The sequence below is a fragment of the Magallana gigas genome, chromosome 3 (assembly GCF_963853765.1).
Source record: "Magallana gigas chromosome 3, xbMagGiga1.1, whole genome shotgun sequence".
In the NCBI taxonomy this organism is placed as follows: domain Eukaryota; kingdom Metazoa; phylum Mollusca; class Bivalvia; order Ostreida; family Ostreidae; genus Magallana; species Magallana gigas.
Window position 1 is genome coordinate 18,591,402 of NC_088855.1, and position 12,798 is coordinate 18,604,199.

General features: G+C 40.0%; 1 protein-coding gene across 2 annotated transcripts in view; it reads left to right on the forward strand.

Annotated features, from left to right (window-relative positions):
* Nucleotides 1-12,798, forward strand: part of LOC105320876 (uncharacterized) — a 37,085-nt gene that overhangs the window by 12,794 nt on the left and 11,493 nt on the right. For both annotated transcript variants that reach the window (XM_066078773.1, XM_066078772.1), the window contains exons 27-51: nucleotides 145-259; nucleotides 369-2,371; nucleotides 2,629-2,746; nucleotides 2,938-3,083; nucleotides 3,594-3,708; nucleotides 3,973-4,196; nucleotides 4,530-4,644; nucleotides 4,768-5,009; nucleotides 5,127-5,241; nucleotides 5,576-5,835; nucleotides 6,312-6,423; nucleotides 7,007-7,146; nucleotides 7,364-7,478; nucleotides 7,726-7,973; nucleotides 8,094-8,208; nucleotides 8,330-8,553; nucleotides 8,775-8,889; nucleotides 9,015-9,235; nucleotides 9,507-9,621; nucleotides 9,916-10,070; nucleotides 10,575-10,689; nucleotides 11,186-11,385; nucleotides 11,635-11,749; nucleotides 11,990-12,162; nucleotides 12,410-12,524. In XM_066078773.1, coding sequence (XP_065934845.1) covers nucleotides 145-259; nucleotides 369-2,371; nucleotides 2,629-2,746; nucleotides 2,938-3,083; nucleotides 3,594-3,708; nucleotides 3,973-4,196; nucleotides 4,530-4,644; nucleotides 4,768-5,009; nucleotides 5,127-5,241; nucleotides 5,576-5,835; nucleotides 6,312-6,423; nucleotides 7,007-7,146; nucleotides 7,364-7,478; nucleotides 7,726-7,973; nucleotides 8,094-8,208; nucleotides 8,330-8,553; nucleotides 8,775-8,889; nucleotides 9,015-9,235; nucleotides 9,507-9,621; nucleotides 9,916-10,070; nucleotides 10,575-10,689; nucleotides 11,186-11,385; nucleotides 11,635-11,749; nucleotides 11,990-12,162; nucleotides 12,410-12,524 — 5,731 coding nt within the window. The remainder of the gene's footprint in view (nucleotides 1-144; nucleotides 260-368; nucleotides 2,372-2,628; nucleotides 2,747-2,937; nucleotides 3,084-3,593; nucleotides 3,709-3,972; nucleotides 4,197-4,529; nucleotides 4,645-4,767; nucleotides 5,010-5,126; nucleotides 5,242-5,575; nucleotides 5,836-6,311; nucleotides 6,424-7,006; nucleotides 7,147-7,363; nucleotides 7,479-7,725; nucleotides 7,974-8,093; nucleotides 8,209-8,329; nucleotides 8,554-8,774; nucleotides 8,890-9,014; nucleotides 9,236-9,506; nucleotides 9,622-9,915; nucleotides 10,071-10,574; nucleotides 10,690-11,185; nucleotides 11,386-11,634; nucleotides 11,750-11,989; nucleotides 12,163-12,409; nucleotides 12,525-12,798) is intronic.

Genomic DNA, 12,798 nt, shown 5'->3' on the forward strand with positions numbered 1-12,798 from the left:
ATTTTCCTTTACACAGTTTATAATTATTATTTATTTCATAACTTATTTCCATCCAAAAGAGAAATTACCAATACATGTACGTGTAATTTGTATAAAAATGAGAAAAGAAGACAAGTGATAACTTGCGTTCATTCGGGTTGATAGGTACTTGTGAGTACAAAGGACAACAGTATCTCCAAGGACAGCAGTGGTTTGATGGATGTGACTTCTCCTGTATCTGTGAGGACTGTGTCACTGGCGTGTACAGATGTAACCAAAGGTACGTCTCTCCATGAGAATCAATAGAGTTTGAGATTTTATCAGAATTTAGTTTGACCTGCCTTTTTGCTGGTGTGGAAAAGTTACTAGAAGGTTTTGTCTTTTGACAGGTGCCCAACATTCCAGGCTCCACCCCCAGAGTGTACTCTGATTGCTGATCCCAGAGATCCTCTTTGTTGCAAGATCCCAGAGTGCCCCACCACAGGAAACTACAACACTGCTCCTCCATTGGTCATTCAGGGAGGAAAAGCCACTCCTAGCCCCACTCTGAGACCCATCTACACCCCACAACCTTCACCCTTCGTTCCAAATCCTAACTATAATGGATTTACAGGTGGTACAGTCTACACACCAAGACCCACTCCAGCAATCCTGATCCCTGGAAGACCTTATCCCACAGGCACCCCTTACCCAGGGGGCACTTACCCACCTGGTACAGTTCCCACTGTTCGTCCAGTAACCTACACACCATACCCAGGAGCAACCTATCCAGTGAACTACACACCCAATCCTTCAATGATTCCAACATTCAGACCAGGGCAGACATACCCAACAAATATGACTCCATATCCAAGTGGAACATACCCAACAAGGGTAACTTACCCTCTGCCAACCATCTATCCAGGTGGAGGCACCTATCCTCCAGGTTTCAGTCCAGTGACAACCCAAGTTCCTTACAGCCCTGTTGTGGTGTACTTTACAAATGCTCCACTGATCCCAGGTGGCACCTATCCACCAAGACAGACACCATTTGTCGGCGGAACCTATCCAACTGGAACTGTACCCCCAAGGACCTACACTCCATTTGTCGGCGGCACTTATCCACCCAGTCAGACCTTTGAACCTTACTTCACTCAGCCCACATTTAGGCCCTACCAGACCTACCCAACCAACAAGACTCCATACGTTGGTGGAACCTACCCAACTGGAACTGTACCACCTCCAACTCCATTTGTTGGTGGAACCTATCCTCCAGGATACACACCAAGGCAAACACCCACACCCAAACCACAGGCTCCTATTCTGGTCCCTGGAGCACCCTATCCATCCAGAGAGACACCCTACCCAGGTGGAACTTTCCCTACAGGCACTGTTCCAGTACACTACACTCCCTTCATTGGTGGAACATATCCTCCCTCTTTCACTTTCCGACCAGGACAGACACCACCAACTTTTGCGCCAGGGCAGACCTACCCAACTAATGAGACCCCATATCCAAGTGGAACCTACCCAACCCGTGTCACTGTGCCTCAATACACACCTTTCGTTGGCGGAACATATCCACCAAGCTACACACCACCTCCATATTACAGACCATCAACATTCAGACCAGGTGGCACATATCCAACCAATCAGACACCTTATCCATATGGCACCTATCCAGTTGGCACTGTCCCAATGGGAACACCCTTCGTTGGAGGAACCTATCCACCAGGATTCACCTTTAAACCACAACCTACCACACAAAGCCCATTCATTCCAGGACAGACCTATCCAACCAATGTTACACCATATCCTGGTGGCACTTATCCACCTCGCCAAACCGTCCCACCTGTGACACCATATCCTGGTGGAACATTCCCAACTGGATATACTCCATTCTATCTGGTTACCAACTATCCTCAATACAATGGCGGTACTGTTTATCCACCAGGAGCCACACCATATCCAGGTGGACCAACTTATCCACCAAATCTGACCTATCCAACATACACTCCCTATCCAGGTGGCACCTTCCCACCAATCAAACCATCATCCAGCTATTTCACTGGTGGTGTACCACCAATGACATTCAAGCCATACCAGACTTATCCACCAAATCAAACACCTTATCCAAGTGGAACCTATCCACCAGGCACTGTGCCCCCACCAGTACCATATCCAAGTGGTACCTATCCACCAGGATACACGGATAATAATCCAAACCAGCCTTACTTGATTCCAGGAAGAACCTATCCACCATACTTGACACCATTCCCCTCAGGAACATACCCACCAGGTGTGACGGTGCCATACACCCCCTACCCACAGGGAACTTACCCACCAGGCTTCTCTATTCCACCACAGTTCACAACACCTCAACCAACCCCATCACCACAACCAATCTATGTCCGTAAGTCATTTCTCTCTCCACTTCTGTTAAGGGCTTAAAACGGTATCATTTTCATGTAATCAAGGCAGCATTTATGAAGTATATACATTTTATCCTAGGATTTTATCAATAGTTTGCTTATTACCAAAAAATTTAAACATCATATCTTCATGGCAATTTTCTTGCTGCATTTTTAATTTTGGTTATTTTTTTTTATGACAGAACTCCATTCTTTTTTATCTTTTTGTTGGAGAATAAATGTTGCTTTTCCATTTTAGCCAACACTTGTATCTACAAGGGTAAATCCTACACCCAAGGACAAAGATGGCAGGATGGTTGTGACTACGACTGTGTATGTGAAAATCAAATGACTGGAGTCTACAAATGTACTGAGAAGTAAGACATCCTTCTAAAGCCTAAAAATGTTCGACTTGACTTAAGATTTAAAGGCCAAAATATTTGTATCTATGATCATGATGATTATTCTTCCAAGTTCAGTCCATTTTTGAGTCATATTGTTTAACATTTCAAACATTTACATGTTTGGTCATGGATGAATATGATATCATGACTTTTGTGGCCCATAGATGCCCAAGAATCACAAACCTGAACCCAGGCTGTCAACTGGTCCAGGACATTAATGATCCCTGCTGTAAGAAGCCTTACTGTCCCCCTAACGTGTCCCCCATTGTCATCAAGGCCCCAACACCCACCACCATTAACGGATCTCCAGGTGAGCCAATCAAATACTTCATAGCATTACAGTAAAACCAGGTGAGCCAATCAAATACTTCATAACATTTCAGTAAGACAAGGTGAGCCGATCAAATGCTTCGAAGCATTACAATAAAACATGGTAACAGATACACACTTTTTACAAATGCAAGAGTGTAGCAAATTCAGTTTCATTACTCCTATTATTCAAACTAATTGGATATAAAATTTAATATATAATGAATAGATCCTGTGGGGCTTTGCTATAAATCTGTTTTAGTGTACTTTTAAGACTATGCTTATCTTCTCCAATCAGAGACTGGATATAGCCAAAAGTGGTCAGAGAATAGAACAGATTTTTTTTCTCTTCAAATTAGAGTTTTCTTGATCAATCCTGGATGGTGAGATGCTGATATGTTATTGATATAGAGACTGATTGGGGGGGGGGGGGTCCCAAAAATGGTTCTGTACACTTGTTTTCTTGGTGGATTTGATGGAAGTGCTGATATGTTATTGATTGTTTTGACAGCTGTCTGTATGTACAAGGGCGTGTCCTTCAAACAAGGAGAGTCCTGGAAGGATGGCTGTGACCTGGTCTGTATCTGTGAGAATGGAACAACAGGATTCTACCGATGTGACGACAGGTAAATGTGACCAATTTTATTAATGCACTGGATGCCAATTAAATTTTATTTAACTCTTTTACCAGTTAACTTAAAATGTTTTACCATTTTCAGACACCCCCTTCCCACCAAAAAAAAAAAAAATAGCGTAAAAGTACTACATGCATAACAAACCACCCCACCCCCCCCCACCCCCCCAAAAAAATATGTTTAGTGGAAAATCTTAGATAGAATTATATGAGGAAGTTTCTAGTGTTTTGAGAATACCATTGGTTTCTGGAACAGATGTCCACAATACCAGCTGACTGAGGGATGCTCCATGGAGGCAGATCCTGATGACTCTTGCTGCAAGAAACCAGTCTGCCACCCAGAGCTGATGAAACCCCCAACTGTGGCCCCCACACCTTCACCCAAACCTGGCGAGGTCCCAATGCCCACACCATCCCCTACCCCATACACTCTGCCCATGCCAACAGCTATTAACTATGGATCTGGACCCAATGGAGGACGTAAGGGATTTTCTTCTCCTGAAACATTTTCAATATTTGATTTAAACATATGGTGAACAATTTCTTCTTAAAGATTCTTTGTTTTCTATCAAACCTGAAAATCTTTGGTATCAATATTTACAATGGCAGCAATTTTATGTGAATTTTGTCAAATCCTCAATTTCGAGGACATGTAAATTTGTACATGTAGACGATACACCTATCTATTGAAACTGGAATTTCTTATTTCAACGAACAGTTGATTTCATTCAATGAAATTCATAATAAGTGATGTTCATTAAGTGATACAGGATATTAAAGCTCTATCAGAAACATTTTTTCTGGTTTGAACAGATGGATGTTTGTACAAGGGAGTCTCTTACAATGCTGGACAGACCTGGAAAGATGGCTGCTTCTACACCTGTGAATGTTTGGACATGCAGACTGGCAGATACAGATGCAAGGACAGGTGCAAAAATCTAAATATCTATTCTCAGTTCAGTCAGAGGCCAGGAATTTTGAGCAACGATTTTACCAACCGGTCTTTTTGTGCCATGTTTTGACAGTCAGATCTGTGTTTTCCTTTCTGTAGATGCCCGTCCATGGATGGCGTCGTCCCACCACCCAACTGCCAGATCGTCTCTGACCCTGCAGATCCATGCTGTAAGATGATGCAGTGCAGACAACCTACCCCCGCCCCCTCATTCAATCTGATCACAGGAACCAAACCTCCGATCACTGGCAGCATCACCTTCGCCCCACAACCTAACAACACACCGGTACCCAACCCATACCAAACCACTCCAGACTACACCCCTATGCCAACACCTAAGAGTAAGTTCATCCAGCTGATTTTTCATCAGGCTGTAAAATTGAATTCAAAAAGTTTATCAATAAGTCACTCTTGAGAGTGTGTTTCTTTATTGGTCGAGATATCTCTCTCTCTTTTAGACATCTGTATTATGAATGGTAAGACCTACAGCCAAGGACAGACTTGGTATGACGGATGCGCTAGAGTGTGCGTGTGTGAAGATGGAAAGACTGGCTACTACAGATGTAGTCAGAGGTTGGTATATTAATTACGAGGCCACAAAGGTTATAAATGTAACTGACATGCATTTATTCATTTCTCTACAGAATTTTTATTACTAGTTTAAAATGTTACAAATTTGACATTTTTCCCTCATAATTCTAAAAATTAAGTCTAATAGAAAAAATATAATATTATTATAATTTTTAAGACAATTTGTTTTCTTTTATTCATTTCTCTACAGAAATTTCATTACTAGTTTAAAATGTTACAAATTTGACATTTTTCCCTCATAATTCTAAAAACTAAATCTAATAGAAAAGATATAATATTATTATAATTTTTAAGACAATTTGTTTTCTTTTTCCAGATGCAACACTTACGACAACTTGCCTTCCTCTTGCACATTGATCCCTGATCCAAACGACCCCACTTGTTGCCAGGTGCCTCACTGTGAAACGCCCACACCTGGACCAAACCAGCCTGTCACCATCAAGGGACAGCCTGGATCCTTCACAGGATTCGGAATCACCGATACACTACCTCCTACCCAGCCTACCACAGTCAACCCATTCCTGCCACCTCAGCAGCCTACTCCTTCTCCTCAGCCTAGCACTCCTAAACCAGATGGTGAGATGATCCTGTGTACTATTACCTACTAAAAATTTTTAGAAAAGGGAGGTTGGTGTATGGAGAATGAGGAATCTGAATTTCAGTGTTTGGAAAGTTTGGTTTAGAAATACAGAATAGGAAATAAAAGGAAATGAAGCAAATATCAGATATGATTTTACTCATTCACTAAATTTTGATTTGTAAATATTTAAACTAATTTATAGGTACAACGAAAGGGAGGGAGGAGGGAGAGAAATGAAATAAAAAAAATTTATGTTTATTTATTATATCAAATTTAAGATAAAGTCTGTTGATTTGTATTTGTCAGTTTGACCAATGTGTTAGAAACTGGCTTTAAGGGGTCAAGAGTTATATTTTTAGAAAGCTTTGCAGTTAAATTTTTAGAAAGCTTTTGCAGTACCATTGAACTGGTCAACATTTTTGTACACATTAATTTTATGTTGTGCAAGAAGTAATAATTTATTTTTTTTCAGTCTGTATCTACAATGGCTTGGCCTACAGAACAGGTGAGCAGTGGCAAGATGGATGCAAGTACAACTGTATCTGTGAGGATGGACACATGGGATTGTACAAATGTACCGAGAGGTGAGAGGACTTTTATATACCAAGTATTTAAGCAATACCGATTTTTGATTGATAAAAATGCAAACTGTGTGTCTGGGTTTTTTACCCGGTGATCTGATTTTTGCTTTTTTTCTCGATCACTTTTAAATTGCAAAATATTCAATATGCAGAAATTATATCCAATAATGTTTGGTAAAAAAAATTTGAATTGCAAAATAATGACTAAGGCAAATTAAAATTGGTACACATTTTCTCCTGTTTCGCAAATTTTGTGACACCAAAATAAAATGGATGTACAGTATATCTGTTAATTTGGCACTTGACATGGGAATTTCTCAGCTAAGACAAGAATATTTTTCTCCTTTTTCATTTACAGTTCAATGTTATGTTTTTAAATTATTCTTTTTTTCATTTAGAAAATATCACATTTTAAAGATTTTGGGCTAAGCTAAAAATTGATTTACATGCATATTAACATGATAACTACCGTAGATCATTCCTACTTTACATGTAGATAAATAAAACTTTAGGTCCCAATATTCTGAAAAATGTGTAAAAATTTGAATAATGCATACAGATTCTGATGCTAAGCTTGATCTTACAGATGCCCAACAGTTCCTCGTCTGTCTGCGGGATGTACCCTGGAGACTGACCCCAGTGACTACTGCTGTAAGGTGGCTGTGTGTCGTCAGACCACAACCCCTGCCCCTGGACAGCCAACACCCCCACCCACCAAACCACCAAGTAAGTGACCATCAATGTCACTGTCAAAAAATTCAAAAATTTCTTTTTTCAATGCCCCACCCATCAAACCACTCAGTAAAGGAACATGCAACCACTGTCAAAAGTTTCACAAAGCACTTGCCATCATTTATGTGGATCCATTCATTACTAATTCTATAGATTTTTACCCTTGCCAACCAAAGACTTCTGTATGACAATGTTTGCATTGTACTTGTAGCTTTCTGTGTGTACAAGGGAGTCCCATACACCCAGGGCCAGACCTGGCAAGATGGCTGCTCCACCACTTGCAGATGTGATGATGCTGACAACAACATTTACAACTGCTTTGACAGGTAAGTGTATATAAGTGAAGAAAATTCTCGTTCAGAAGACAAGTTTTATGGTATTTAGAATTATGTTTGTGATAACTACAAGCTGTCAAGCCAAGACTAGATACACTGATGTGCAATTAATATGAATTTGGAAATCAGGCATTATTGAAATTTCACTTCTTTTATGTGTACATGGCAATTTCATTAACTTAAAGATTGGTAAGGTGCATTTACAGTGTTGTTAAGTGTCCATTGTTTATACTTCCAGGTGCCCTCAGTATCCTAACTTACCTGCAGGATGTACCAAGACTGCTGACCCCAATGATCCATGCTGCCTGGTGCCAGTCTGCAGCACCCCAAGACCCACACCCTACAACCCTCAGTACCCAACCACCACCCCCAATCCTAACCAGCCTACCACACCCTACAATCCTTATGTTACACCACTGCCTAAAGGAGAGATTGTGGGATACAATCCTACCACACAGAATCCTTACAATCCTTCACCCAAACCAAGTAAGTGTTGAGAAAATTATTGATATTAAAAGGGGAAAAAACATTACAGAAAAGTGATAATTCAGGAATTGATTCAAAATACAGGTATTGTATAACAGTGCATAACCTGATCCATTGCAGCATTCTGTGTCTACAAGGGACAACAATACACCAATGGACAGACTTGGCAAGATGGATGTGACTACAACTGCGAATGTATCGATCAAGCCACAGGCCGCTACAAGTGTACCGAGAGGTAACAATGTCATCTACGTTTAACATTCTGATTTTAAAGTTTATTCAAATGTGCTTTAAGGAAGGGCCATCAAAAACGTTCTTAGCAAGAAGTGGTTTTTGATTCTGATGTGCTTTTACAGGTGCCCATCCTTCCCTGTTCAGCCTAGCTGCTTCATGGTACCAAGCCAGACAGACAACTGCTGCAAAGTACAGTACTGTCCACCTCCAACCCCACCTACCACCCCAGTACCACCAGAGAACACCACTCCCGTGGGTGTCACTCTTGTACCAAACCCAGGCTCAACCTTGGTACCACCACAGCAGATTACCACAGCTCCAGTCATCCCCATTCCACAGCCCGGAGGTCAGAGTCCTTCCATTAACCACTGTTTCAATCTGTAATCTATTCATTTAACACTGTTTCTGCAGGCTTTAAATTTTAGATCTGTAGAGTGACTGAAACAGTTTTATGGGTCAGGGTACGAATATGGAAATAACAAAAACAATCTTTGGCAAGGATTTTTTTGTGCAAGAGTGTTGATATAAATATGGATATATTTTCACCAGAATTCTGTTTATTAACAGATGTTTGCGTTTATAATGGAAGGACCTACACTCAAGGACAGGCATGGTATGTTGGTTGTGACCAGAAATGTGTCTGTGATAATGGAAGAACAGGACACTATACATGCACCCAAAGGTAATTACTTGACTGTTTGAACCAAAAAAAAAATATTCTGCAAGATAATGAAAGCACTGCAACTTAAATTGTGTTATTTTGCCTTCTAAATTTTATAAACCTCCCTGGTCCTTTTCCCCATATAGATGTCCTCAGTATGAGGGTGGCTCTCAGTGTCTTATGGTGCCTGATCCCCAGGATCCTGAATGCTGCAAGGTGCCTCAGTGTCCTCAGGGTAACACTGTGCCCCCAGTCATCATAGGAACACAGTCCCCAACTCCTGCCCAGACCACACCATTCAAGATTGTCATCAATCCCAATGGACCAATCATCTTTGGAACTCCTGAACCTTCCACACCTGTCCCACGTAGGTCGTCAACAAATTGGGGGGGAAAAATCATATGCTATTTTATCTCTCTTCTAAATTCAACAATGATTGGATTAGAAATATGATTGGGAGCTTGTGAAGTAAAACATGCCAGTGTAGAAAAAATGTTCCTTTTGTATGGTATGATTGCTCTTTTCTCTTTTAATCAACTTTATGGGGGGGGGGTGCTGTTAAAAAGCTGAATGCAGAGCTGTGTTTTGTAAAGGAGAGTACTATTATACATAGTGAAATTACTTTGTATTTATTTTAGATATGTGTGTGTACAAGGGACAGATGTACCAACAGGGTCAGAAATGGCAAGATGGCTGTGACTATCTGTGTGAGTGTGTTGACTCAATGACTGGAAGATACATGTGCACAGAAAGGTCAGTATCTGAATGTGTGACACTGCTGGTAATTGTAAATGTCCTTTATTTGTTTGGGTTTGTTTTTGTTTTGTTTTTTGGGGTTTTTTGCATTGAAACATTTACATGTAATTGGTTGAGTTAAACCATCCTTGGTTTTTTTTTGGCATCCAATCACTAAGATACCTTGTTTCCACAAAGTTTTAATAAACTGATTCTTATCTATTAATGTTCTTATTTTTTGGAAGGGGGGATCTAGAATTAGAAAAAATAGAATATTTATAATCAATATTTGATAATTTATCTGTTGAACAGGTGCCCCAACCTGAACCAGGTTCCACTGACCTGCAAACTGAAGTACAACCCCGACGACCCATGCTGTCCTCTCCCTGATTGCCCGGCCATCATCCCACCCACAGCTGGACCAGGGTCCACTCTCGCCCCGACTGCCCACCCCCCACCAATGCCAGGTAAGGTGCAAACTTTATCTCATAAAAAAATCCAGGTAAGGTGCAAACTATGGTGAATAGGATCTAGATGATCAATAAAACTTTCCTGATGCCCAGAGTTTTCCATTCATTGATTGAATATTTTGCAATAAAAGATATACATGTAGCTAAATAACTGCATGAGATCTAGACCAAAAAAATCTTTCATGCGAAAAACAATTGTATTTGTTGATGCAATCATTTTTTATTCACTTATTTTTAAGCATAATTAGGGGTCATAAGAATTTATTTTAAAAGGAATGAAAGGAAATTTTATCAGTTATTAAGTGTATATAAATTTTTATGGAATGTATATTAGAAAGATCTTTGGGTAGCAGTTTTGCCCAAAATGATGTACTGAGCAATCAAACCAAATACCTTTTCCACTTTGATTTCATGAATCAAATGTGTGAACATATTGTGTGGATATCTCAGTTAAGGAACGTATTTTACCCAATCTACATGTATTGCTACTTCTCCTCGCAGCATTCTGTGTGTACAATGGAGTACCCTACAAGCAGGGAGAGACCTGGAAGGTTGGCTGTGAGAAGATCTGTAGATGTGATGATGCTATGAACAGTCAAATCAACTGTGATGAGAGGTTTGTGTTTCATATTTTAATTTGGCGTGATGTTGGGATCTTGATTTTGTAGTTCACCCTGTACAGTAAGACAAAACAATAACTAAAAATGTTTTTCAAAAAAACTTGTATAGTACTGTGGTTTCATTAATATTGAAGGGTATCAATTTTCGTGGATAAAGTGAAAATCACAGTTTCAAGGATACGTAAATTCGTGGCCAATGACCCTATTAATACAAAATGTTAATAGAAATTGCACTTCAATGAACATTTAATTTCGTGGATCAACTTGACAACAAAATCTACGAAAATTGGTATTCAACGAATATTGATGAAACCACAGTACCGTCCATGGTTTACGAAAGAAGATGAATTTTGGGGTGCCAGACCAAGCCCAAAAATAAAATAAGATTTTTTTTACCGTAACCTTCTGATGTCTGATTTCATATGGAAAGCATATACATATTATATTCTCCTTCCAATGTCTGAACTGATGAGAGATGTCCTTGTGTTACAGATGCCCAAGCTACCCAGCACCCAAGCCAGGCTGCAGGCTCGTGACTGACCCCAATGACCAGTGTTGCCAGGCCCCGATCTGTATCGATGTCAACTCCACCAACCCCTTCACAGTGGTCACTGGCAACAAGGGAACCTTCATGGGCAACCCCCAGAAACCAGAACCCGGACAGCCTAGCATTCCTCAGATTTATGGCAAGAGTAAGTTCCGGATTTATTTTTGTGTTTATCATTTATAGCTCCATGCTGTACCTCTGAACCATAAAAATTGGCTAACATTAATCTTTGTTTATGATATTCCTCTTCTAATACTTTTGATTTGATGATGAAAACTTTTGGTGGGGAAACCTGAGTTAGGAATAAGCGTTGCAAAATTTTTAATCATTTGTACATAAGATGCATTGAAGGAGAAGTTGGACCAGAGAAGTTTTATGAAATCTTGTTTTGCAGTGATGTGTGTGTACCAAGGCAAGGCTTACTCACAGGGACAGACTTGGCAGGATGGCTGCCAGTTCCAGTGTGAATGTATCGACCAACAAGCAGGAAGATACAAGTGTACAGAGAGGTAATCTTTAAGTTTTTGGGGTTTTTTTATAACCCTTTTTAAAGAAAAAATAAAATTCCTTAATTTTGATACAGTTTACACTTTTTTTTACTGAGTGTGCTGTTTTCAAAAGTGCATTTTTATGTGATACCCTATTTCGACAACTGGTGAATTTCAGCAAGGTGCATTTATCATGTGACGAAACCAATTTCTAGTCTTTGATGAGCAACCTCTAAATATTTTCTCTCTACATTGTAACAGGTGTGCAAGGCACCCACAGGTACCTTCTTACTGTACTATGACCCAGGACCCCAACGATGCCTGCTGCCAGTCTGTGTACTGTCCCATCCAGGCAACCGCCGCCCCCACCAAACCAGGGCAGGTGACTCCCAGCCCAGGCATGCCAAACCCATACACAGCTCCCCCTCCTCTCGGTAAGTTCAGGTTTTAGATATGGCCTCGTGAATCTAAAACTTTGAGAACCTTACTTTTGAAGTACATATACTTTGTTATTTTAAGGATACAAGATTTCGAGATTAATACAATCATATGAGAGAATTATCAGAAACCAGAGAGAATTATAAGAAAATCACCAAATTTTCTCCAAAATTTTGTTTTTCTCTAAACTTCCTTTGTAAAGTATGGTAATGATAGCTGTTCTAAATTTTTTTTGTGATACAGAGATCTGTGTGTACAACGGACAGGCTTACAGACAGGGACAGGAATGGTTCGATGGCTGCGACAAGAAATGTGTCTGTGTGGACGCCAAAACCGGATACTACAGCTGTAGACAGAGGTTCCATATCCTATGATTTGTTTGATAAAAATGTTGTCAAAATGCATTCTTCAAATATTGAATTTCTGAACTACCAGAATGATTTTTGCCAAGGTCTTTTGGTAAATCTAAAACTTGCAATTAATGATATATTTACATGTATGTCCAAATAAAGAAATTTTTCTCTTTATATATTAGAAATTTCAAATTAGATTTTTTTCGACATATATGAAAAGTGCACTAGCAATTGTTTAGATGTCATTTATTCTGCTGCCCAACCCCATTCCCTGTTTTT